The sequence below is a fragment of the Lipomyces tetrasporus genome (genome assembly GCF_029532465.1).
Source record: "Lipomyces tetrasporus strain NRRL Y-64009 chromosome Unknown POJ06scaffold_2, whole genome shotgun sequence".
In the NCBI taxonomy this organism is placed as follows: Eukaryota; Fungi; Ascomycota; class Lipomycetes; order Lipomycetales; family Lipomycetaceae; genus Lipomyces; species Lipomyces tetrasporus.
The window spans coordinates 431962-458328 of record NW_026611597.1 but is presented as its reverse complement, the minus strand read 5'-3'; the positions used below and the strand labels follow the sequence as shown (position 1 = coordinate 458328).

At 47.7% G+C, this 26367-nt stretch overlaps 9 protein-coding genes across 9 annotated transcripts; 4 read left to right on the top strand and 5 right to left on the bottom strand.

Moving 5' to 3' along the window:
• Positions 1-971: 971 nt before the first annotated feature.
• Positions 972-6019, top strand: POJ06DRAFT_192078 (P-loop containing nucleoside triphosphate hydrolase protein; the record flags this gene model as incomplete). Its single annotated transcript, XM_056184869.1, has 6 exons — positions 972-997; positions 1136-1244; positions 1304-1436; positions 1491-1680; positions 1728-5908; positions 5958-6019. 6 exons carry the CDS (start codon positions 972-974, stop codon positions 6017-6019), a joined length of 4701 nt encoding a protein of 1566 aa, XP_056046010.1.
• A 448-nt stretch (positions 6020-6467) lies between these two features.
• Positions 6468-7863, bottom strand: POJ06DRAFT_235525 (uncharacterized protein; the record flags this gene model as incomplete). The annotated part of the gene is made up of 7 exons (XM_056185837.1): positions 6468-6772; positions 6828-7048; positions 7102-7211; positions 7266-7412; positions 7479-7650; positions 7718-7775; positions 7836-7863. 7 exons carry the CDS (start codon positions 7861-7863, stop codon positions 6468-6470), a joined length of 1041 nt encoding a protein of 346 aa, XP_056046009.1.
• Positions 7864-8055: 192 nt separating this feature from the next.
• POJ06DRAFT_51581 (uncharacterized protein) lies at positions 8056-10457 on the top strand. The gene is made up of 4 exons (XM_056191150.1): positions 8056-8309; positions 8364-9077; positions 9131-10075; positions 10133-10457. The coding sequence occupies exons 1-4, from the start codon at positions 8140-8142 to the stop codon at positions 10254-10256; spliced, it is 1953 nt and encodes a 650-aa protein (XP_056046008.1). The 5' UTR covers positions 8056-8139; the 3' UTR covers positions 10257-10457.
• Positions 10458-10658: 201 nt separating this feature from the next.
• Positions 10659-13912, bottom strand: POJ06DRAFT_235523 (uncharacterized protein; the record flags this gene model as incomplete). The annotated part of the gene is made up of 4 exons (XM_056185836.1): positions 10659-12183; positions 12237-13167; positions 13397-13589; positions 13649-13912. The coding sequence occupies 4 exons, from the start codon at positions 13910-13912 to the stop codon at positions 10659-10661; spliced, it is 2913 nt and encodes a 970-aa protein (XP_056046007.1).
• Positions 13913-15314: 1402 nt separating this feature from the next.
• On the top strand, positions 15315-17160 carry POJ06DRAFT_244994 (uncharacterized protein). The gene is made up of 2 exons (XM_056186578.1): positions 15315-15576; positions 15638-17160. The coding sequence occupies exons 1-2, from the start codon at positions 15517-15519 to the stop codon at positions 16985-16987; spliced, it is 1410 nt and encodes a 469-aa protein (XP_056046006.1). The 5' UTR covers positions 15315-15516; the 3' UTR covers positions 16988-17160.
• Positions 17108-19388, bottom strand: POJ06DRAFT_51473 (chaperonin Cpn60/TCP-1 family). The gene is made up of 6 exons (XM_056191149.1): positions 19114-19388; positions 18994-19045; positions 18356-18928; positions 18227-18304; positions 18079-18167; positions 17108-18025 (listed from the first exon to the last, which is right to left on the bottom strand). The coding sequence occupies exons 1-6, from the start codon at positions 19114-19116 to the stop codon at positions 17228-17230; spliced, it is 1593 nt and encodes a 530-aa protein (XP_056046005.1). The 5' UTR covers positions 19117-19388; the 3' UTR covers positions 17108-17227.
• POJ06DRAFT_51472 (ribosomal protein L39e) lies at positions 19389-20296 on the bottom strand. Its single transcript, XM_056191148.1, has 4 exons — positions 20077-20296; positions 19824-19924; positions 19653-19761; positions 19389-19597 (listed from the first exon to the last, which is right to left on the bottom strand). Exons 1-3 carry the CDS (start codon positions 20080-20082, stop codon positions 19713-19715), a joined length of 156 nt encoding a protein of 51 aa, XP_056046004.1. The 5' UTR covers positions 20083-20296; the 3' UTR covers positions 19389-19597; positions 19653-19712.
• A 428-nt stretch (positions 20297-20724) lies between these two features.
• Positions 20725-22318, bottom strand: POJ06DRAFT_244987 (ribosomal protein S7 domain-containing protein). The gene has a single exon (XM_056186577.1). It carries the CDS (start codon positions 22162-22164, stop codon positions 20791-20793), a length of 1374 nt encoding a protein of 457 aa, XP_056046003.1. The 5' UTR covers positions 22165-22318; the 3' UTR covers positions 20725-20790.
• Positions 22319-22435: 117 nt separating this feature from the next.
• POJ06DRAFT_244985 (uncharacterized protein) lies at positions 22436-26273 on the top strand. Its single transcript, XM_056186576.1, has 3 exons — positions 22436-22575; positions 22635-25648; positions 25703-26273. Exons 2-3 carry the CDS (start codon positions 22761-22763, stop codon positions 25935-25937), a joined length of 3123 nt encoding a protein of 1040 aa, XP_056046002.1. The 5' UTR covers positions 22436-22575; positions 22635-22760; the 3' UTR covers positions 25938-26273.
• Positions 26274-26367: the final 94 nt, after the last annotated feature.

Sequence of the window (26367 nt, the reverse complement as noted above, 5' to 3'; positions counted from 1 at the left end):
TACGAACCCTCTTCCTGGATGGTGGAGATACGGGGCTCTGTTGCATGTGAGGCGATGTAAGTATTTGACGCGGGGGTATTTTGCGGTGTCGGCGCCGCGTTGGCGAGATTATTGACGCGCTTGTTTCTGATCGGCTCAGCCATGGCTACTATATGGAGTCGAATCAGGAGCTGAAAGCACTTAAAGACCGAAGAAAATCAAATCCTGCGAAGCCGGGATCGGGGGGATGTATAGCAGTCGTAGAGAGAGGCGAGGCGATGGAGGCAAAAAAAGGACTGTTGTGAAGATTGTTGGGATTATCGTAGTTGTCTTGGGGAAGACGCCAAAGAGCGCCGCAGTAGAGACAAAGTGGTGCCGATCTGCACTAAGGGCACCAGAACAGCTGTCCCGACCTTGACCGGGTAACCCACGCGTTTGCAGTTCAGCTCCTGGCCGCGAACGCGCTCGTTGTGCCCCGCTTGCGCGACGTCTGTGGCACTTCCGGCGCGGCGCGCGCGTGTGTGGGGTTGCAACTGAGTACGCGTGCCCGCATAGTTCGTCGCCGCACGCGGTGGCGGCACACATGTCGCATCTAATGACGATTGAGCTTTATCCGTACCGACAACCGACACGGCATTCCAAATGGTGGTGCCAGAAGCACTCAAAGTAAGCTTGTAATATGCGGGTGGCTGCACTAAATAAGACCGCCCCTGGCCGTGCAAGGCTATCCAGAACAGTCCCGGAACCGCTGCGAGGCGTACCCCTTTTCAGGTGCACCTGCATATCCTCACCACCACAACGCGTCTCGCCTACTGCTGCAAGTTCTCGGTTTACCCCGTGTACTTCTCTTTTTGCTCCAGCTGACATTATTGTATTTGTTGTCGGTCTGTCTTTGCCCTTCCGCTTACCTATCTCCTCCATTTTCTTCTTCCGTTCTTGTTGCTAAATATATCTCCACCTTCATTCCGTGAGCGCGTCTGTTACTCCTAGCCATGGTGTCGCATTTCGCAGTCGGAACGTATGTACCATGCCATCCCTACTCGCGCTGATTCCTGTTACGGCCGGCGAATGGGATCTTCTTGCACCAAAGATCACCGACACTCGGCAATCTTCGCCGCTGTAATGGCAACGGAAGTTCGCTAACCGTGGTTGATAGGAAATGCTGGCAACCGGACGAACAGGAGGGCTGGGTCCAGGCTGAAGTCACTGCCAAAAACGTCGAAGGCGGCAAGGTCACGCTTGAGCTTACGCTCGAAAATGGAACGGTAAGTCGGGTTATGTGACAGTAGGTGGTAGCCCGATGGCTGATATCCGGTTGTTGAAGACCAATACTGTCACATGCTCCGAAAAGGATCTCGAAGATGAGAATTCCCCCAACTTACCTCCACTCTGCAATCCTCCAATTCTCGAGGCAAATGAGGATTTGACAAACTTATCATATCTAAACGAGCCTGCTGGTATGTTCTGTTATCGCTAATATCGGTGATCAGTCCTGACTCGGACAACTCTAGTCATGCACGCAATTCGCATGCGGTACCAGCAGCTCAGCATTTACACTTACAGTGGTATTGTTCTGATAGCAACAAATCCATTCCAACGAGTCGATAGCCTCTACTCGCCGGATATCATTCAGATGTACTCAGGAAAACGCAGAGGCGAGCTCGAACCACATTTGTTTGCCATTGCTGAAGATGCCTACAGGTACAATCACGCCTAGCATTGCCTTGCCTATGCTAATCGTTGCACAGATGCATGATTCGGGACAACAAGAATCAGACAATTGTCGTGTCCGGCGAGAGTGGTGCTGGTAAGACCGTCAGTGCCAAGTTCATCATGCGATATTTCGCGACAGTCGAGGATGTCGATAAGCCTCGCAAGCGAAGAGGCGGCAAGTCCGACAGCTTGAGTCAGACTGAGGAACAGATTCTGGCGACAAATCCAATTATGGAAGCGTTCGGCAACGCAAAGACCACTCGAAACGACAATTCCTCGCGATTCGGAAAGTATATCGAAATCATGTTTGATTCGATTCCCGATATAGTTGGTGCAAAAATTCGTACTTATCTTTTGGAAAGGTCGCGACTGGTGTTCCAGCCTCCGACCGAGCGAAATTATCATATATTTTATCAGCTGTGTGCTGGTGCAACTGATGAAGAGCGAGAAGCTCTAGGATTATTACCAGTCGAAGAGTTCCAGTACATGAACCAAGGCGGTGATCCGGTCATTGCTAACGTTGACGATGCTGAAGAGTTCCAGTTGACCCGGAGCGCGCTTGCCACAATTGGCGTCGACGCCAACACCCAGGCTAGTATTTTCCAGATATTGGCTGCATTGCTACATATCGGTAATATAAGTATAACGGCCGGGCGAAACGATTCCAATTTGTCATCCTCCGAACCGTCTCTCGTCAGGGTTTGCGACCTTCTAGGCATCGACCCGTTTACGTTTGCGAAGTGGATCACTAAGAAGCAGATCGTAACCCGGAGTGAAAAGATAGTCACAAATTTGAACTATAAGCAAGCAATCGTCGTCCGTGATTCAGTTTCGAAATTCATCTACTCGGCCCTGTTTGACTGGCTTGTTGCTATTATTAACCGAAGCTTAGCCTCGCCTGAGGTCGAACGGTCTGCCAAGTCATTTATCGGTGTTCTCGACATCTACGGTTTCGAGCACTTTCAGAAGAATTCTTTCGAGCAGTTCTGTATCAATTATGCCAACGAGAAATTGCAGCAGGAATTCAACCAGCACGTTTTCAAGCTGGAACAGGATGAATACGTGCGTGAAGAGATTGAGTGGACATTCATAGAGTTCTCCGATAATCAGCCATGTATTGATCTTATTGAGGCGCGTATCGGCATCTTGTCCCTCTTGGACGAAGAATCTCGGCTGCCTTCAGGCTCAGATGACTCGTGGATTCAGAAACTTTATACAAACTTCGATGTCGACAAGCACAAAACCTACTTCAAGAAACCTCGATTTGGCAAGACGGCATTTACTGTCCACCACTATGCTATGGACGTTACTTATGATTCCGAGGGTTTCATTGAGAAGAACAGAGACGCTGTTCCGGACGAACATATGGAAGTTCTCATGGCATCTAAGAACGAGTTTCTTACTGAAGTGTTAAAGACGTCCGTCGATGCAGCCAAGACAGAGAGTGCTCAACCGGCTGCAAAGCCAGCTCCAGGGAAGAGAGTTGGCGCAGCGACTAATCGGAAGCCGACTCTTGGTGGCATTTTCAAGAGCTCCCTTATCGAGCTTATGAACACGATTAACTCGACCAATGTCCACTATATCCGATGCATCAAGCCGAATGAGGCAAAAGAGGCATGGAAATTCGAGGGACCTATGGTATTGAACCAGTTGCGTGCATGCGGTGTTTTAGAGACCATCAGAATCAGCTGCGAAGGTTTTCCGACCCGGTGGACATTTGAGGAGTTTGTCAACCGATACTATATGCTCGTGCACTCTTCGTACTGGGAGAAATCGATTCAGGAAATGGCGGATGCGATATTGTCCAAGGCTATTACGCAGCCAAATCGATACCAGCTCGGAAAGACAAAGATATTTTTCCGCGCTGGCATGTTAGCATATCTTGAGAATCTGCGATCTCACCGTTTGAACGAGTGCGCGGTCTTGCTGCAAAAGAACCTCAAGAAGCTGTATTTCCGGAACAGATATCTCGAGATTAGGCGGTCAATCATCATTGCACAGGCATCGATCCGTGGGTATTTGGCACGGCAGAGAGTTGAAAAGATTCGACTTGATATGTCAGCGACAAAGGTTCAGACCGCATGGCGTGCATACTATGCGCGGAAGTCGTTTTTGGAGACGCGTCGGGCGACTGTCAAGACACAAGCTGCTTTGCGAGGATATCTCGTGCGCAAGAGCTTACTCAATAGTCGACAACAAAGTGCGGCGGTTAAGATCCAGAATACATACCGAGGATATGTTGTGCGCAGGTCATACAAGGACTACATTCGAAAGGTCGTAATCGTGCAGAGCTTGTATCGACGGCGGCAGGCTCGGAAAGAGCTGCTTGCACTCAAGACCGAGGCGAGGTCCATTAATCACTTCAAGGAGGTGTCCTACAGACTGGAAAACAAAGTCGTGGAGCTCACCCAGATGCTCTCGACGCGGACACAGGAGAACAAGAAGTTGCTGGTACAGATCGAACAGATGGAGCAGCAGTTGTCGTCGTGGCAACAGAAGCACAATGAACTCCAATTGTACACCCAGGAGCTTGAGACAGAGGCTGGAACAGTTAATGAACAGATGAAGCGCGCCCTGGAGCTCGAGACTAAACTGGAGGATATGAACGAGAAGTACAGTCGGGCGATTGCTAAATTCCAGACCCAAGAACTCGAGAGCGAGGAAATCCGAAAGTCGTTATCAGCTAAGACTATCGAGTTTGAGGAAGCATTGCAGGCGGCCAAGAAAGAGAAAGTGGATGCTGAGTTATCGCTGAACGAGGAAATTCAGAAACTAAGGGATGAAATTCAGCGTATGGCGTCACGTGGTCCAGCCAATGGTTACTTGAATGGTGATAGCCATATCAATGGCATGCCAAGCGGTACGATAGCACTTCAGGGGGGCAAGAGTGGCCGGCCACTTAAACGGCACAGCATCAACACACCTGTTAAGGATACTGAAATTGGCCTTCTGACTCCAAAGGATTTCAATCCACGTCCGGCATCCTTGGCGTCGGCACCAACCGCATCACCTGGATATTTCGCCGCCTTCGGCGACTCAGAGAAAGATGAGTTCTTCCAGTCTGCCAACATCGACAGTGAGATTGAGACCATCCTTGATAGGCTAGAAGACATCCAGCTTGAAGTGGTCAGGGGTCTCATTCAGACGCTTGTCATTCCCCACCCATCCGGGCAGAATCCTATGACCGCCAATGAGGTTCTCTTCCCTGCGCACATCATCAACCTTGTCACGTCTGAGATGTGGAGATTGGGCTTCGTCAAGGAATCTGAGCTCCTGCTTGCACTTGCCATGCAGACCATCCAGGAACAGGTGATGTCTTACGAAGGCGAGGAGATCATCATGCCCGGCACTTTCTGGCTCTCTAACGTTCACGAGATGTTATCATTTGTGTGCCTAGCTGAGTTGAACATTGTGGAGAATGAGCAGACGACTAGCATGGATCCAGTCGAATTCCAAGAGTACGAGCGACTGGTCGGAATGGTCAAGCACGATCTCGAGAACCTCGAGTTTAACATATACCACACTTGGATGAAGGAGCTGAAGAGGATTCTTTACAAGATGATTGTTCCCGCGGTAATTGAGTCACAGTCGCTTCCTGGATTCGTCACCAACGAGAGTAGTCGATTTTTGAGCAAGGTTTTGGGCACTTCCGGGCCAAGCTACAGCATGGATGATTTGCTGAACTTCCTGAACAGAATGCATAAGGCGATGAAAGTGTACTATTTAGAGGAGGAAGTCGTTCGACAGGTCGTCATGGAGCTCTTGAAGCTTGTCGGTGTCACAGCCTTTAACGACCTTCTGTCGCGCAGAAACTTCCTGTCGTGGAAGCGTGGTCTACAGATTAGCTATAACATCACGCGCATTGAGGAATGGTGCAAGAGCAACGACGTGCCGGAAGGCACTCTCAAGTTAGAGCACTTGATGCAGGCGACTAAGTTGTTGCAGCTCAAGAAATCAACGGTCAACGACATCGAGATTATCTACGACATTTGTTGGACCTTGACAGCTTCACAGATCCAGAAGCTTATTAGTCAGTACCAAGTTGCGGACTACGAGGCGCCCATTAGTTCGGAAATTCTCAAGGTGATTGCCAAAAAGGCGATTACTGCGGATCAGGATATACTCCTGCTCGAGCAAGTGCCGTTGGACGACAGCGGCCCATTTGAAATTGCTCTGCCCCGGCAGATGACTGTTTTAGAGACATACATGCCAGGATGTAAGTTGTTTCCATATTTTGAAAGGACGCGATACTGATATAATTGCAGGGTTACAAGTGCCAAATCTTCGACGACTTACCGAACTGACAGCCAATAATTCTAGAAATTAGATTATGCTAGAATCCAAATAGACACGGTTCGTTTGGTTCGGGGTTGGTGACTGTTATTTGCTAATTTCTCTACGAATCAAAATTGTTTGGGCGTTTATAAGTTTCATCTTGACGGATTATAATGTATGGTTTAAAGTTGTATAATTTTGCTATGTGACTCTTCTATATACATATACATTGTGTTTTGGTTGGTGTTCATTCCGTCTATCTGTTTACCGTAAACTTTTTGCCCGCCTATGTATATTTGTTGCCTGAATTTCTTCTGTGTGTACTACTATGGCAGATAGACGCGATTGATTTCATATTGTTGTATACGATTGATGATGATTATGATATATTAGTGCTCTTTCCGTTGTCAGTTTGGCTCATGATGATGTGTCCGTTCACATAACTTACAATTTAACAAAACACCACTCTAGTTATATACTTATATCCCACATCCGTCACTCTAGAGACTGTAAATCGGAGCTACAGAGCTATCCCCATCAAAGATGACAAAATTCTGAATCGGCTGCTCGCGCCGGCCGAGGTAATTTAACATATCCTGCGCCAACACTCCGCCCAAGATCGCAGCAATTGGGGATAATTCGGTACCGATGTTGCGTGCAAATGAAGTTGTAAATTCCGGTGATATAATACCCACAGGTAAGCTGAAATCGCGGCACGCGGCCAGAACAAGGTCGAGAAACGTCGCGAGCTCGGTGTCAGACGCTGGCTTCTGAGCTCCTGTATGTTTACGGAAATTCCACATTGCTAATGACTGTCAGCTTCACTACCGCATTCTAAGCCAAATTCAGACTGTACGGACCTTTAATGGCAGGCAGCACCGGAGAGATTTTCAGCAAGCTTCGTGGTCGTAATTTGCTTAGATTGTCGGACTGTATCGCTTCAGAAAGCGGTTTATAAGTCTCCTCCTTCGTGACAATTTCTTTAAGCTTGGGTCCTTCTTTCTTCACGACGACATCGATGATTGATCTGGTTGCTGATTCTGGACCGAGCTTCGTTGGTAGGTTTGATTTCTCGCGTTCACTATATAATTAGTTCGCGGGAGAGACCATGAGTTGATAGAAGTCGGGACATACATTGCGAACGTGTGCCTAATGAGATCGACAAAAATGTAGCCATATAGACCAATCGACGCGCCGGCGTAGAATGGCTTGGAATTCTGTCGACAAATTTCGTTGATAGATATCTACGTATCGTCCTGTTAGATAGCCAACACTAGCCAGTCCAGTGCTGAACATACCAGATCGTCAACATCCAGTTCAGTTGCTACAATAATGTCATATTTAGCATAGTATTCAGCTGTCTTATCTTTGAAATCAGAAGAATCAGCCGTGACAATAACTCGGGGATTCAGCCGCTGAATTCTCGGCAGTAACGCCTCGGCTTTCTACACGACGTCCGGGAATTAGCAGTCGGGTTCACTCTATAGTTGACACCACATTATGTACCTTACATTCGATCCGACATCTGATTCCTCGAGCAAAAATTGGCCGCCAAGATCCAAGTGCGTAACGGTTGCGTTGTCGAGCACTGTGAGGCGTCCTATGCCAGCCAGGACGATATTTTTCGCAATTTCATTTGCCAATGCGCCAGTATGGACAAGCAGAACGTTTGCATCTCGCATGCTAAATCACCGTCAATAGACAGTCATTTGGGAGTATCTGGCATCGGAACTAATACAAGTTAACTTACCGTGCCTGCGCCGCTATACCCCACAGTCGGATCTGTCGGTCGTATAAAGCGATCTCCTCTGTTGGGAATGAGCAAAGGACACCAAAATCAACAGATACCTTTTTGTGAGAATACTAACCAGCAGATATCTGCTTGTCATCCGTCATAATGCTGCCTGTCTGGAGAAAGAATACGCGCAAGTCGACGATTAAACGCGATTACGCCGGCGAGGGGAAACAGAGCGTAAATGCTGTCTCGAGACTGCGAACTTTGTGTCATAGCACGTGATGCGGTTGGATTAGGTTAAATGATTGGGATTTATGAGGGCCCGGAGAAGAAAGTGAAATCGTGGTCGTGATCAACCGAATTGCTGCCATTCTCATTACTCACAATTGCTGCCACTGCTAATAATATAGTGTACGCGGTTGAGGATACAATCACGTATGAGCGCAGAGCCGACGGCGCCGAACATGCTGGAGACGGTGACAGACGATGCCACCAGTCCAGATGCAGCGGCCGCTGGCAGTAGCACTCCGTCTTCGCTCCCCTCGCTAAATGCGTATTATTCTGCCTCTGCGTCGTCTGATATACCCGTCCAGACGTCTTCTGTCAGGTATGCTATATGCTTTGCTCGACCTACGTGTAACCAGTTCTGACTGCGGTGTAGAGACACATACTATCCAGGACGCCATTTGGTTTCCTTTGCTTCACCTCACACCGGGGATGGCTTCGGTGGTGGCAATGCGAGCACTAGCAGTGCAGACACCGGTACTGCTGGTGCGATCAACTCGCCTTTCAGGTCTTCTACGCCGGGACCGTCTTCCGATCTGCAAACGTCCACCCACCAAAGCTTAGAGCGGCTGAGGAGAATACTGCAGCACAACTCGTCTCTGCCGCAGATATTCTATCGTGAACAATATTCAGAATCAGGTGACGACTCTCGGCGATCGTCGTCTCGAAACCAGGCGCAATCTACGTCTTCGTACGGAAGGTGGCGCTCTAACGGAACCACGGCCAACATGAATCCAATGCTGCTAGAGAATAGGCTAGATGTCAACCCAGGCACGCGTCCTAATGATCTTTCATCAGCCGCTGGTTCTTCGAACCCCGAAACGAGACTGCTAATTCCACCACCTGCCATCTCACCATCATCATTACTTACGCTTGGTCAGGCTTCAACCACATATCCGTACACCAGAAGTCCGTTGCGAAGGTCGAACACAATTCGTAGAAGAGCCAACCCCTACCTTGAAAATGTGGCAAAGCGACAGCGGAAAGACGAGTCAATATGCCATTCAATGTCGGAAAAACCCATGCAGTTGGATTTGAAGATGGTGTATTGTGATGGCGGGTGGCATGGTGATGACTATCTGCCCGGGAAGTGAGTGGCTGTTTAATGCGACCTCATATCTGTCATTACTGACTTCAGGATAGTGTCCTGTCTCTTACGAACTCGGTGTATTGCACGCAGAAGGCAAAATGTAACATGATCCTACGCCATAAATCGGACAAACCGTTCACGTTGCATTCGATTACTATCAAGGCGCCGACGACCGGCTTTACTTGTCCTGTTCAACAGGGTTTGATTTTCGTGTCTATGAATAAAGATGATATGTTACCGCGGACAAAGTATCATGATCAACAAATCGACAACATGGCTCTGTCAATGCCTATCTCCATGACAGCGGAGTATTCGGCAATGCGGTTGCCGCAGTCAAGTCAGTTCGGAAGCACCCGATCTGGCAACCACCCGTCAACATCATTTGAGTCATTGCTAGAAGACTATTGGAATCACTCAAGTTTCATGGGTCCACCTCAGCCGGTGAATCTCACAGATGACGAAGAAGACTACGAGGTAGACCATTACGACGAAGATGAGGACCACGCAGTCGACTATGGCCCTACCTCGGATAATGCGTTAGATTCCTTCTTGGTAGGGGGTTCGCCGCCTCCAGGTCACTATTCACGTCCTAGATCGAGCCGGCTCTACAGAGGGCCTCTTGCAGAATTTAGGGCGCGTTCGAGATATAATTTCTTGGGAGCCAGGCCAATGCATGGTTTAGGATCTCGGTTCTTCAGAAGCCCGAATGGACAATCACGGGAGGTTAGGATTATTAACACGGATAATATTACGCCTCCCCTAGACCTAGCGTCGAACAATGTGGCTGGGAACTCTATGTCGGCGAACGGTTCGTCTTGGAGCGCACAGTCCATTGCAAATGCTCCCGCTTCGAGCGGTACCGTCACAGATGTGAAGGAAGGCGACGATAGAGCTACAACTTCACTTCCGCACACAGATTCGCTGATCTTAGAACCCGTGGCCAAGTTCAAAATTCCGGATAATCGATCAAAGTGCACCATCACCTTTGATTCTCCACTGTACGTGACGATTGGGTACAATGTTGGCTACAAATACTGATAATGTTCATATCTTAGATCTGCGAGATATGTATACATAAAGTTCTACAGTTCGGATCCGGCACGTAATATTGATATTCAAGGTGTCTATATTAACGGTTTCATTGGGCCTCGGTGTTTCCCCAAGGTATCGCTACGGTAAATTTTACTTCAATGCGCATATATGTCAAGGTGGGTGATGACTCATGTTTTTCTGGGATTAATTGCAAATTGGTTTTGGCGCGGAGTAACTTATGATTTATTTGTGTAATTTCTTGTGAGTGGGATGGGTTTCCGTACTGACTGGCATTTAACTTGTTAGTTGCTGCATATTCTGTTATCAAATTCAAAATTAGTGTAGACATCAATTGACAAATTTGTAAATAGTATAGCATCGATTTAGTATCTTATGGTGTTCACAAACACGGAAGTTGAAAGGATCAGGTCTCGTTCTAATTGATAACCATTATCGTTAACTTACTACATAACTTAGCTATTAATACATTATTAACACACGCCAGTTGCAACTACGTAATAAACGTGAATATATACAATTTTGCAGCTCTTATCTCCGCCTTTCATCCCGCTCCCTTCTGTCTCGTTCTCGATCTCTTTTATTCCTGCCACGACCATTAGCCTGTGATCCTTTGCCGTCGCGCTCGATTCGATCGTCTATGTCGCGTTTATCTCCACCGCGATCATCTCTATTGCGGTTCGGATCACGACCACGATCTGGTGACGGGCTGCGTACTTTCAATCTCCGACCGAAATCCTCGTGCCCTGCCCGAACTCTTCCAATACCAGACCTTGCGCGATCCCTTCCCGCATTCTCACGCTGCCGTTCTCGCTCAGCCCGCTCTCGAGCGCGCTCATTTTCGAGCTTGTGCTGCTCTCTCTTGCGTTCAAGTTCGCGTTCTTCCCCGCGCTCCCTTTCGCCCACTCGTTTCCTCTCGCGGATGTCTTTGTCGCGATCCTCTCTCATGCGGTTATCTCGGTCTCGGTCTCGATCTCGGTCTCGATCTCGGTCTCGGTCTCGGTCTCGGTCTCGGTCTCGGTCTCGGTCACGGTCACGGTCTCGGTCTCGTGCCCGGTCTCTTGCTCTTTCTCGATCTCTATCACGCTGATCACGTTCGCGTTCGCGTTCACGTTCACGATCGCGGTCTAGTCGTCGTGGCTCATCTCTCCGGCGCGTCTCGTCACGAGATAACCCACGAGGAGACTTCGGAGACGGCGGTCGGCGCCCACCATCGTCTCGTTGTCGCTTGTTGTCACCTCCATTTCGTCTCGCATAGTCACGTTCTCGCTCCCTCTCACGCATTCGCCTTTCCTCGTCTTCTCGACGCCGTTTGCGATTCGAAATCGAAGCTGCCGCAGTGTCCGGGCGAGAACGCGGCCCTGATGGGACTCTGGTGCTTGAAATCTCCTCGCTATAGGCCGCTGGAATCGTCTTGGGTTGCTCCTTCACAGGTTCTTGTGTCGGAACAGCCGACGATGCAGAAGCCTGGTCTGCGTAGCCTAGATATTCATCTTCGTCGATGTCGTCACCAATGTCGATACCAATGTCATTGTACTCGATCTTCTTAGATTCGGTTCCCTGTTCAGGCTTCTCAGACTCTCGTTCGCGCTCATATTTAGCTCCTTGAGAGACCAGGCTTTTGTCGGAGACGATCGAAGCAGACCGGGATCGAGACCGGGACCGAGAATAAACGGAACGTGAGCGCGATTTGGATCTCGCGCTGGTCGCGGAAGGAGATTTCGTTCGAGATCTGGAACGAAAGGGTGAGCCAGATCTTGATCGAGATCTGGATCTGGAATAAGAGCGACTGCGCGACGAGTACGAACGAGATCTGGATCGCGAAACAGACGCGGACCGCGAATGAGGTGATCTCGAGTAGGACCGCAGTCTAGATGGGGAACGTGATATGCTTCGAGACTGAGACTTCAGTCTGCCATTGTTGGGGTCAACCACGCCCTTGTGCTCGGGTTTCACGACGACAGAGGGCACCACGACGTCTGTTGAATCGTTCTGAGTGACACTTTCGCTCGCTTCGTCCTTGTATTCATCTCCAGTGGCAAGAATCTTCACTTCGCTGCATACCAGATTAGTGTCTACTAACGCAAGCTTCATCAATCCGTGAGATACCTAGATTGGTGTCGCCAAAATCTCCTAGCCTCCTCCGAATTGACATTGTCCCCAGATCCGCCGGAGGCACTGCCACGAATACTAAATGATCGAGGGTTGAAGTCGTTTCGGGCCGTCGAATCGTCGAACCTTTGATTTCGGTAGCCGGCTCGATCTCGGTAATCTCGAAACTGACCGAGGGCTGGATAACTTTCTCCTTGATTTCCAAACCGTTGTCGAGCTTGCCTCTCACGGAAGCTGCGAGGCGCCGTGGGAGCGTGGAGAAGTTCGACAGGAATATCAGCAACTTTAGAGGTTGGTGCACTAGTGTTGTCCAAAGTCTGTGCTGGCACCGAAGATCCTTCAGAGTATTCAGGGCGTTCGGAAGGTTTTACATCCCTAGCCGATTCACCAGCAATATCCGTTGCCGTCTCCGTTGACGATTCCAGGGGCTCTGCTTGAGTAAGTTCAATCACAGAAGTCGAATGCCCATATCGGCTATGCGGGATCCATTTCCTTTCTTCCCATCTTCTTTCTTCATATCGCTTCTCCTCGTCTCCTGCGGCTACTAGAACAGCGCTCGTTTCATAGTCATTGTACCGATTGCTGTATTGATGACGATTAGAATAAAACCTGTTGTATCCACCCCGTTCCCTGCCTCGATATCCGTAGCGATCTCGATTATTGTAAAATTGGTTCTGATAGTATCCGCCCTGCTGACCGCCCATTCCGAGATGTTCCATGTCGCCAATACTATTGTTATTCGCCGCGGCTGTCATTCCCATGCTCGGACTTTGAAGTTTGCCACGCTCCGGAGAAGCGGACCCCATAAGCTCACCTGAATTCGCGCCGTCGTTGTCAAACTGCTGCTGTTGAATATGTCGCGGGAAGGACTGTTGCTGATTCCAGTATCCGAAGTTACCGTTAGGATTCGTCGGTTGAATGTTGTAGCCTTTTACGAATAAAGAGTTATTAATTTGAACCAACCAAAAAAAAAGTCCACGATAAAGAGTGCGAAAAGCGAAGAACAGATTTGAAGATCGTCGCGGTTCTGTTAGATGATTGACAAACTATGAGGATGAATGGACGACGACAAACGCTACAAATATTTGTGTGACGTAAAGTAGAAAGGTAAAGCCTCCTCGCGATAAAAGAACAAAGCCAAATAATATGATTCATACCATTATTATTATTGCCACTTGTCATTGCGTTCATTCCCATGCCATCCCAACCTCCCTGCATTCCCATTCCCGTAAAGCCTCCGGCAAAGCCCGCCGGCGACATACCAGGCATCATTCCCATCGCTCCACCCATGAATCCACTAGTATCAGCTTCCTTGAATACGGCTGTAGCAGGCGTACCGTCAGACAAAAGCTATGGCTCTGATGTCAGCGCTGCTCTGTGAGATCCGACAATTGTGCACTTCGACATACCTGCGGAAACCCAGCGGGAACTGATAGTGAAGGAGCAGGCGAAGCATTTGATCCCAGACTCGGACCGACGGAAGGTGCTCTATCGTTATCATTACTAGCACTTTCAACGGCAATCTTGCCTGAACTGGCAGCTTCTTCTGGCTGTGACTGTGATGGCGCGTGCTGCGCGGCATCCTTCTGTTTCTTTTCATTTTTAGCAATCGCATCGCGAGCTCGCTTCTCTGCATGCTTTAAGAAAACGTTGATCGTCGTGCGCAAGGACATATTGTCCACACAATCTGATTCTGTTAACGGAGCATGCTCACATATCGGGCATGTTTCAGGAAGCGTTCTCCGGCCTTCAGTTCGTCATCAGCGGATTATTTCCCAGCACATCCAATCCATAGTAGCAGAACATACATGATCCACAAATATTAGACTCGCAGCATGTCAACTTCGCCGCATCCCGCGCTAGCTCCTTGCATATACAACATTTTAATCGTTCTGGAATCCTGCGATTTGCGTTAACGCATTCTTGCCCATGACCCGTCACGGCATCTTTTAGCATCACAAAGTAGTAAACACATACGTGAGCGACATGCCGCTAACGCTGGTGCCAGATGATATCGATTCAGCGCTAGCCATGCCATAAGCTGGATACCTAAGTGATCGGATGGCACGACAATGCTCTCGATGACACTAGATAAATAGGACGCGTTTGTTAGTTGATCAAACGCAAATCAGAGCGCTATTATTACAACGTTGAGAAAGGATGTCAGGTAGTAAAAAAGTTCATGAAATCCAGTGTCGATTGACTCATGAGATTAGCAGGCAAGTAACATTAACAAGTATGCTTTGATGCTTTGACGTCTACGGTTTCATTCGCATAGCTGTACGTGGTTTATGTGTCGCACTAAAACAAAATCCAGGCGTGTGCTCTTGCCTCCTGGGCATTGATCTATTCGTCGTGACAGTTTGTGGGCATTATTCAATTGCCGCAATTCAATATGTAAGAGAGGAATAATATATTGAACGCAGGGAGTCGTAGATATCATCGTAGCACTCCTTACACCGATTCAATTACTAGTCCACAGGAACTCTCTAAACGCTCCTCCCAAGGTTCCACCCCTCTGTGACATATATGGCTGTAGTTCGATTGATTAAACGAATTATCTGACGTTGCCTATGTAGCACAAGACCAGAAGTAGCACACTGCTAGAGACAAATGAAACAGATTTACAGAAGGCGGATCATAATGGGCAGTTTAATTATTCGCCGTTTGAATGAGTAGTTATACCAGAAAGTTATTACACCGTAAATGCTAGTATCGCCATAGTCGCACAGCATTTATATGAGCTTGTGGACCGAAGCTGTTACGGGTAGCAACTATATGACACACATACCACGCCACTTAGTCCCGTTCCTGCGACGCCTGTCTCAACAAGGTAAGGAGGTGCCAGTGGTCAGTGAGTTATCTATGCAATGACGCTAAGCAAAATCAGATTCTTAGTACTTCGTCTACTGCCACTAACCAAATCAAATTCGAGTTGCGGTAGACTGAGATCGTCTTTCTACACACGCTCCTCCCTTCGGGCGAGTAGAGTGGGTTGGGTCTTGTCTTTTGCCAGTTAAGTTAGCTGCCATCCAACCTGTCATCGGATCTCGCCGTTGTCAAAACGTTGAGTCTGGATAAGCACGCGACTCCATACGCCGCACCCCGACCGGCTCGCGTGCATCTGTACGTAAATAGGCGCGTGTCACTCAGCCCGGCCTCCAATACTCACAATGTCAGTCGCTAGCCACAAGCCTGCCTACGCGATGGTCTATTGCCCTGTCTGTTTTCAATATTAAGCGCATACAAAGACTCGGGTTCGCCGCTCACTGTAGCTATGGCGGCTGCCACGGTTGAGCCTCAGCCAATCAGATGCAGAAAGATCAGTCTCTGGAAGGTAATCTAGTTATCTTGTCCTGCTTTCGAGCCAATGTTAATTGTATTACTTATGTTTGCAGGACTATTCATTGTTTCATCTAAATTCAATCGATAGGTCTTCAAGCACCTCTGATCAATCCGGTCTACCGATCCCCACGTCAGCGTCCCACAGAACACCAGGGTATCAGGATCGATCGCTAAATCTTGACAGAGGTATCCGGACCAATCACGAGACGCTGAAAAATTCTGTGACGAATACTCCGGTCCTTGTGGACACAAGCAAGTCTGTCACGATAGTGGTTGATCCAATCTCCGTCAATCCTGCGATAAGCCAGTCATCCCAGCTCGCGAGTAGGGATCTTCCGGTGATTGACAGCCCCCCGTTTGCAGAATCGATTGCAATAGCGCGCCGAGAGTTCATCGACGCGAGTCGTGAAGCTGGCAAACGACAACGCAACGAACTGCAAAGCACTAATATTGCCAGTGACTCTCACGTCAATATCACCGACGTTTGCCTCGATGGATTCTCCGATGGATCGCAGACATACAGCGATGAGCTTAGAGGACTTCAGGCTGCGTATATCGAATATTGCAGCACATATTGTCGAAAGCCTGGACTGTTCGGCATTAAGCGATTTTTGAAGTCAATGCAGGGCATGGCGTATTATCCCATTTCAGAGTACGGTTCAAAAGCATTTGAATATGTGGGAATGCTTATTGGTGATGATTTAAATGAGGAAGAATACGCCAAGTTTGCCGACGATGAAACTCAGCTTGCTACCCACGCCGCCAGAGTGCTGCGACGTGCGATGAGCAGACCTCAGGACAACATTCCGAGGCAGTTTGTTGCTCCAACTGGAGTGTCAGCGAGAACTGGAAGGACTACGTCGGACGTGCCTAACACGAGTCAAAGTGTGCGGTCATGGGGAAGACAGCGCAGTGCAGACGCTGAGAGTTTGCACGCTAGTAATGAACCAAGCATGCAAGCCTCGACTATGACGCTGCCGATATCCAATCCTAGGCAGTCGTTTGGGAACGCCACATATCTTCGACGAAATATGCATCCTCGGACCGCGACTTGTTTATATTGCGAGAGGGAAGAATTTCCTGTTAGAAGAAAAGAAATCACTATCAAAATGCTTCTCGACAGAGTCGAAGACTCTCTTGCCAACAATGATACATATGCTCAACATCGACATTACAGCAGTCTTAAGCCATTCTGGTCATTAATGAGCGATAGGATTCTTTCAGAGATGGAAAAGCAGATAGGACATCTATATAGTGAAGGCTATACTTTGGCCGAAAGTATCGAGGATATTGACGATTGTTCCAAGGCACTGTATTGGGCGTACGAGAAGCGGCTAAAGGTGGAGCAGGCACTTGAAGGTGGCCATACTATTAAGGCGAGATTGTACCGATGGTTTCGTTAGATTGATGGAGAAGTAAAATTGTGGGTTTTTATTTGTCGATTTGGCCGGCTTTTTTGTTTCTTTAGCTCGGTGGACATTACATATAAGGCTGGATTTGCGCCAACGAATGAGGGATCGTATGGGGCTAATTTCTGTTCCTTCAACGCAATAAACGGTTCAAATTATTATAAATAATGCCATTGTTTCCTAGCCAGAGTGTGCACATGACACACGCACTAAATCATTAACTTGCTATACTTCTCAAAACGGCATCCCTCCCTGACCGCGATTAGCCGTCCGCGGTTTAGCTCTAATGATATTATCAACACGTAACAACAGCTCCGCTGCCTCTGCCGCACTCGACACCACCGCCTTCTTGAGCTTATAGCTCTCCACAACACCGGCTTCTCGCATGTCAATGATCCTGCCGTTGTCAAGGTCGAGGCCGGAGGTACTCATGCCGTTGTAGATCGCCGATCGCAGCTTGGCGATGAGTTCGCTAGAGTCCAAGCCAGCGTTATCTACCAAAATCGTGGGAAGTTGGCGTAACGCACGGGCAAAAGCCTCGATGGCAAGGGCACGCTTGCCATCCTCGTTCTGGGCAGCATTGTCAACAGCCTTCGACATGATCATCTCCGAGCAGCCGCCCCCGAGTACGGTTCGTGTCTCGACCACAGTCTGTGAGAGGACAGAAAGCGCATCGTGAAGAGATCGCTCAGCTTCATCGAGCAATTGCTCGGTCGCACCGCGGAGAACAATTGTGCACGCCTCACCTGCCGCCACACCAGAAAACTTCAATAGTGTATCCTCGCCGATGATAATCTCTTCGATGAGATCACAGTGACCAAGCTTAACCAACTCTGGATGATCAAATGTGGAAGCAATCTCTCCGCCAGTAACCAATGCTAGCCGTTCGATGCCATCAAAGTCAGCGTGTTCGATAGAGACGATGCCAGCGTCCGCAAAGAGCTGTTCCGGCCAGTTGTAAATGAGTTGACGGTTAACGAAACAATTGATTCCGTGCGCTTTGATCTTCTCAACCTTCGCCTTCATTTTGTCCTACCAAATATATTAGCATAACAATCCAATCCAGAAGAGCACCGACTCATTACTCTCTCTGCTCGCTCCAATTCGGCAAGCTTGCTTGTGGCATCGACCTTTACCCGAGCCCCAAAGATTTTGACTTTATCTGTGTCCATGGCTAATAAGATCCATTAGCAATGGTGTATAGCCAAACGATGACTAACACCGAGAACTTACGGGTATTGGCAATGAGAATTTTTGCATTTTCCAACCGCTTTGGCTGATTAACTCCAATTTTTTTGTCCAAAATAAACCCTGCCCTCTCAGTAAGCATCTCGCGTCACGAATAATATGCAATTGACTTACCCTCATCTAGGTACGAATCAACAAGTCGCCCACCGGCCTTTTTTATGATCTGAATATGATCTAAATTTGTACTTCCTTTCAACCGCAACACGGCGTCAACAGCTAATTCAGCGAAATGATCCTTATCCTGACTCAAAATCTTCGAACTCAAAGTTGTCCTTGCGATCGCAATCAAGTCCTTTCTAAACGCTGTTGCGTTCTTGCTGTTATCAACCGTGGAATTCTTCAGCGCAGTCAAAGCAGCGTTCGACGCGATCCGGTATCCTTCGATGATAGTCTGCGGATGAATTTTGCGGTCAACAAGCTTCTCGGCCTCACGCAGCAGCTCCGCAGCAAGCACCGTCACGGACGTAGTACCGTCTCCAACCTCATCATCCTGGACTTTTGATATATTAACGAGCACCTTTGCTGCCGCATTGTCCAACGCGATTGACTTGAGAATCGTGGCACCGTCGTTAGTGACTAGCACGTCGCCCGTGGACGCGGATTGCAAGAGCTTGTCCATGCCTTTAGGTCCGAGTGTGGTCTTGACTAAATCACCGACGGCAATAGCACCGACAAACGCGGATAGACCTGTAGCAGAAAAGTGCATTAGGTTGGTCTATAAGACGTAAATTGAACGCTAGAGGGGAACTTACGCGCATTTTCAGCTCGCTCCTCTGTGACTTGATCTCCGAAAATTTGGACTGACTGGTAAAGCAGACAAAGTTAGTCAACCTCTACTTATTGATCTAGGCTGATTGATTAATGTAGCATACCATCTTTATCTTTTGTGCAAGCTTTGCAACAGTTCCGTGATGTCAACAAAGCGCGTTCAGGACACGGAGAACCATTGGGAATATTTTGTGAGTTTCTACAGCGCCGTACAATTTGAGTTTTTCGCCCTCGCCCGAATTCGAGGTCGCGAACTAAGTAATTCAACCAAGGCGTATCCATAGCACACGAAAACTATATTTATTACATATTTTGAGGACTTGCATTTAGAAGGCAACTTCGATTAATATCGAGACAATGAATGTGCTTAAGAGTGGTTCACGCGATTGAGCACTGACTTCGCTGTATTTCTTAATTCAACGGTACAGTCCATATTCTGCAAAGGAGAAACTGTATCAATATTGGCCTTAGTAATTCCGCATCGTTGCCCAACTATATTGTGACTCTTTGGAAACCAATAGGAATTTACTACTTCCCATTTTTGTACGTCAAGAGATAGTCTGTGAATATTTACTATATATAACAAAACTGGTTGAGACGTCTCAGATATATGACCCATGACACACCATTTTGACTCGCGTACTTTACATTATCGAGCAAGCAAACAAACACCGGCCAAATTTTCTTCCTTCCACCCACACGTCTAGATGTTCAATTTCTTCCGGCGCCACTGTCGTCTCTTGGTGTTGTATCTGTGCGATTGTATTAGTTTCAAAGTGTCAATTATGTAGTTGAGTCATGATCTCCATCGTACCTGATAGTGTTACCGGTCTTAAGTCTGAACCACTGGGGAACACGACCGTCCTGGTTCTGCGCCTTGGCAAGCTTGACTTTTGTCCTGAAAGACTTGTGGCTCTATAGTAATTCCGCCGTCAGACTCTGTTGCAGTACCGAAAATCGACAATACAACAATATCATTCCAACAAAATAATCCATTACGCGATCACATCAATAGCGCCATAGATGGGCCAAACCTATATCAAGCATCACGGATGAAATAAACTTACCGGCATCTTTGTTGCGATCAACGTCGATGTATTGTGAATATTTAGTGTCGAGAAGGCTGTGCCAAATGTTAACCCGTCGAAACGAGGCGTGGAGTTCTCATGTCGCTGACACTGCTGCCTTGCTTGGTCCGTGACTGTGTTTTCACCCTAGTCGCGAAGCCCTACTGATAATCTGGCCAGCGGCACGTATAACTGAAATAACTTTCATCATTGGCCATCAGGTTAGGGTTCTAAGCAACTCTCCGCGTACGACCTTATCTGTACAAAAGATATTTAGAGACTGTTCACTAAGAGAGTCGCTTGTCCGAGATTTACATTATTGCAATCCACGAACGCAAGACATACACAGCACTGTTGAACCGATTGGAATGTTATGGGCCTACCGTTGCATCCAACAACTCAGTCATATGCATTCTGAACGTCTCCTCTGAAACTTAGGAGAGTATCCGAAATTGGCGGCACAATTTGGTTCGAAAAAGGAAGGCAAACAATAAGTGCAGGCCCGGGAAGTTTGGATCTAGCAATATTCCAACATCCTACGGCCTTGTTGTTCTACACCTTCTTGCTTTTGCACACATTGCTGTAGCTAGTCTTAATCATGTCGAGCGCGAAGGGGCAATAGACACAACCATATCGGATACAGCCTCAATTGGCATAATAAACACCCGACTCCATTCTATGTACATTTATATACCCCTACCTACGTTACATCACTCAAAACTTGGCATTGATATATGCTCTGTTCTCGATAGCAGTCTTGTGGATAACGTTCTTCTTCTCTAGGGCCGCTCCGGTATCAACGGCCTGTCTGACGGCGACAAGAGCATCACCCAGTCGCACACCAAAGGAAGGTGACGGCCGCTTCTCCGCCTCCTCAAGAATCCAATCCAGTGCTTTTCTGTGTCTCTGCCTAGCCGTCAAAGCCTTCGGAACCGAGAAACTCTTGGCTCCAGACTTGACCTTCTTAATCTTCACGAGAGGCATAGTTTGCTCGACGACGTACCGTAGAACCTTCACCGGATCGTCCTGCAGTCTCATGCGAATGATGACGAATGCCTCAGCAACCATTCTCTGGGCCCTCTGCTTTTTTCCGTCCCGCATAATAAGATTTACCAAATGTGAAACAATAGGATCTTCAGCTCCTGGTAAGACGAATTCTTTGGCTTTTCTAGCCTGCACCGCTTGCCAATGCGGATCATGGGGGTACGGCTCATTCGGGCTCTTCCTCTTAGCCGCTTCTGCTTCTGCCTCTGCAAGCGCCTGCTTCTTCATCAAAATATCATCGCGAATCAAATCAAGCTCCTTCGCGCCAGTTCGCTCGATGTATTCATCCAGCCCTAGACCAGACAGTCGAAGATTGATGAGATGACTTGCAAGGCCGGCCAGGACTGGGTGGGTGGTGGGTGATCCGGGATCTGATGATTTGGCGTTTTCCAGAGGATCGTTCCCGCTAGTGCCAACATTCGTTTCCGGGATGCTTAAGGGAGCTTCCGCCACAGTTTCATTGACTACTTCTTTCACGAACTCTGGCACCTTCCGCAGTGCGTCGCTATCTCGCTCCAAAATTTCCCCTACGGACGTACCTCGCTCTTTTGCCTCTTGTGTCGTCAATTCTTCGATCCGTTCAATTTCACCTTCCGCGTGCCCTTCATCAACCGGCATTTTGTTTGGTATCTCCTGTTCTTGCGCTACAGCATCATGCACTTGTGCGTCCGCTGCCTTCAACAGAGGTCCACTTTCCACGGTCTTTTTGTCGCGGGCGAGGATTTCTGCCACCGGAGTACCTTGCTCGACTTCTGACGACTCTCGCTCTACAGTTTGTGAAGTTCCTGGTGGTTCCTCTGGCGGTTCATTCTTTGACTCCGGATTCTGGACAGCACGCACAGATGTGAAAAATCTCACGGACTGAGCGGCTCGAAGATTGCGTAGTAGAGCTGTCCTCCGAATTGTACTTTTGACAAAGGCGACCGAGATCATGTTTGAAGCAATTGATGAACCCATTGTTGTAAAAGATAGACATTTTGTCGACACAGCGGTCCGCGTGAGCACCGTTATCCGTGCAACTACTATTCGTTGTGTTGAGGACATTTTTATGAATTCGCACTAGAAATTGACGACGTAGTATTGAGTGATCAGCTGGGATCAGCGACTGTTTCGTATACCGATGTCGCGGCGTCCCGGGACGGGCCTTGCAATTTATGTTGGTTGTCGAATTGTTTGACAAAAATATTCATGGCGGGCCATGCAAAGAGCATAGCCTTCGTCAGGGTATATTAATTGCCCTAACCCTACAGCAATACTGGAACTCCATGTGCCCTTATTTCAAAGTCATTCTTCTGGTGCGTTCGATACCGTGATAAGCAGTTTTACTTACAGTTTGCGGTCTAGCTTATTACCTCATGCCACATTGTCGATGCCATCAAGCATTATTGGATCGTCGTGGTTCAGACTATGCGTGTTCCATTATCTGCTTTATATTCTAGACTGTATTAAACGAAGGTGTGTATGTTGTCTACGCTTAACTAATTAAGTTTGTCGGGCTTTCTGACAAGTTCCAGAGTGTACTACCATACCGAGTCCGCCACCGATGCTCATTCATCTCATTGAACGCGCTACATCTACTGTTAGATAGAACCCGAATTTACGGCATTGCAATATTTATTTACATATAACTCTACTACATAATGGTGACACCAAATTTCACCGGAAACTACCGGCACGGGCGACAAGTCAATCTTGCGAGATCATCCGCCGCATCTCACCGCAGTTCGCAATCGATCCTGAAAGACGCGTCTGCGGCACGGGCACAGCGTGAACAAGCGCGGAAACGAGAGAGAGCAGCTATTGCTATTCAATCGTTTTATCGCGGAAGAAAGGACGTCGCGCAGGCCCGAGATCGTGTGCGAGAAGAGTTCGTTAAACTGGCGGGTCAAGACCACGTTGATCTGTGTCCAGGCGATATTGTGGGAATGTTTGTTTTCTTTTTTGGGAAAGGTGATTCGAGTGGAATCTATCGTGATGATAGTCTGGTTCCGGTGCTGGAGCGGATGCTTGGTAGCGACGAACGCGTCAATGAGATTGATCCCTTTCGAGCGCGGAAACTAGCACGGGTATTACTCGGATGTGTTAGAAACGCGGAGACAATTCAGGAGATCCGAAATTCGTGCCTACGGTTATTACGGATTGTCCAGACGGAGGTGCCGCTCGAGGACGTGATAGAATCGTATAGTTCTGTCATCTCAGGGCTTCGTGATGCCAGCGCTACTGCGAGAGTTGTCGAGAACGTGATTATTGCGGTTGAGTCGGCTCCGGATAAGCACAGCGCACTTCTGGACTATGTTAAATACTTCCTGTCGACACCACATTTGTTCGAAAATGTAGCGGATAGCGGTGTCCAGACTCGAGTCAAAGAACTGTTCAACTTTTCCGGTGATGTTATCCCTCTTATTGGCAGTCCTATTATTCAGTCGCCTGCGACTGCAACTGTTTATAAATCAAAATCTGAACAGGATACAAGGCTACAGTGGCTCCTGGCGAATATCCTCTATATCTGGCGTCACCAGCGGATCAGAATGCGTCCGATTCTGACGGTTCCCCTCATGCGGGCTCTTTCCAATATATTGCGGGGTTTGTCTGCTGGGGTGAGCAAGCGTCTTTCTAAAGCACTGTCCACCTCGTCAGGAGATATTGAACAGTTTGTGCTTGACAATCTTGAGGTGCTGAAAGAGCGTCATAACATTGAAATGGCAGTTTCGCCGGTTACAAGTATGCTATCCTCCAGTAGCACTGCAGCAAATTTGGACGATCTGCTTGCAATATGCTTATATTTTGTAAGCTTACTCAGGATATGGCCTTCAAAGAATAGCGAAATTCGCTATTTCCTATATCTCAGTCCTGAATACACTCTACCTCTTTTCTTCAAGACATTGAAATCCTCGCGTTTGTTTGACACCATCATGTTCAAGAGCTCTGGGCCCACTGTATCATCTAGTGCGGCAAGTCTTTGGGCCCCAGCCGCTGGTGATGAGTACCATGATATCGCCATTCAAGAATGGGAGATTCTGTCACTCTTCTTGGATATCTGTTGGCATTGGATGATAATGACGGATGACGACGAGTTCTTTGACGAAACGCAGTATGGATTGTCGTTATTCGATGTTCGTTATCTAGGTACATTTCTCAAGATTTTGGTTTTTTTAATCGTGTGTAATGAAGATACAACGGTCATAATCCACCGTGGCCGGCAAATTAAGATTGGAAGCGGAGGTGATAATAACGTCGCGTTATCTGAGAGTGGAGCGTTAACGCTAAACAACATCAAGGCAAAAGCAATTGGTGTCATGCGTCAGTTGTTCTATCGCGACTCTCGGCGGAGCTTCCTGGATAAGAAATATTGGTTACTGGAAGATAGTATTGACATTCCCGCTTTCACGACCCAAGCTGTTATTGACGAAGATAATATGGATCAATATTTTGAACAAAATATTTTGGATAACCATGATTCGTCGGAATCGGAACTCGAGGAGTCGGAAACTGGGGTCGGGTCATCTTCTGCACGTCGAGACCTACGTACAAGAATGATGGTCACGCCCAGGATAGAAATTCTGCAAAAGATCCCGTTTCTACTCCCCTTTGAAGCGAGAGTCGAAATATTTGAGCGCTCGCTGGACCATGACCGAGCTAAGAATGGATTGGATCGCGACTATGAACTACGATGGCGCAGGCATAAAGCTGAAATTCGACGAACTCATATGCTTGAAGATGCTTTCAATCAGCTCAATGGCCTTAGACGAGAGCTGAAGTCTCTTATTGGTATTACGTTTGTTAATGATTTCGGTGTCGAAGCTGGAATCGACGGTGGTGGTATCACCAAGGAGTTCCTGGTCGGCGTGTGCAAAGAGGGATTCGATCCAGCCACTGGGCTCTTCTTGGAGAATAGTCAGAATATGCTGTATCCCAATCCGGCAGCGACAAGCTCGGAGCAGTTGCAGTATTTCGAGTTTCTTGGACGTATTATTGGTAAAGCTCTTTATCAAGGCATTTTAGTTGAAGTGTCATTTGCCCAGTTTTTCCTCAGCAAGTGGCAAGTGCAAAACAATACAGTATTTGGCAACGGCTTCCGCAACACATTTGACGATTTGTGGAGTCTGGATCCCGATCTGTATCGTGGTCTGATCAAATTAAAGAAATACCAGGGGGACGTTGAAGCCGATTTCGGACTCAACTTCACGATCACGAATTCTCACAATCAAACAGTTGAACTTATTCGGGGCGGTGCTCTTGTCGCGGTGACTGCGGCGAATAGGCTGCAATATATCCATGAAGTTGCAAATTACAAGCTAAACAAGGAACTTTATCGGCAGACGCAAGCGTTTTTGTTTGGAATGAACGATTTGCTATCGCCAACGTGGCTGGTTATGTTTAGCCCAAATGAAATGCAGACATTAGTGGGCGGTGCGGCTCTACCGATTAATATTGAAGATTGGAAGAAGAATACAGTGTATGGCGGATTTTACGAGAAGGATCCCACTGTTACATATTTCTGGGAAGTTGTCGAGGAGCTAAATGATGAGTATGTGGTAACTGCTAATGTCAAGTTTTGGAAGGTGTCGTTGACTCTGTTTAGGGATGTGCGAAGCGTGCTCAAGTTTGTGACCTCTGTTTCCCGGGCACCTCTGCAAGGCTTCGCTTCACTTAAGCCATCATTTACGATCCGCGAATCCGGCCTCGCTCAGGATCGACTTCCGACCGCATCTACCTGTGTGAACATGTTGAAACTTCCGCGGTATGAAACGAAAGAGATCTTGAAGAGTAAGCTGTTGTTCGCGGTCACGGCTGGTGCCGGATTTGATTTGTCTTAGATATTGTCTTTTGACACAGCATAATGGCAATTTATTCATTGTCATCGGTATCAATTGGTAACATGGATTGAGTTGCATTTCAAAAAGGTGCTTGGTTATTATGATATGAACTACTTGTAAAATTTGCTCTGCTGATTGATAGCTACATAACGGTGTTGAAAGTTGGAATTTTGGTTGCATTTGCTGTTGGGGTATAATACTATTGTATATCGTCAGAGGAGTACATGTTTTGGAGTCGCATTGGACCGTATTGTCCCCTTGAATATATCTTAAATCTATTTGTTATGTAATGTGCTATTTCGTGATACCTTGATGAGTAGTGTATAGAAACGCCGACGGGAAGTTTTGTAATGACCTCAACCAAAAAGAGCCAATATCGTAACTGGTCATTCGCAACTTAAATTTTCACGTCGGAAATTGACACAAGGTC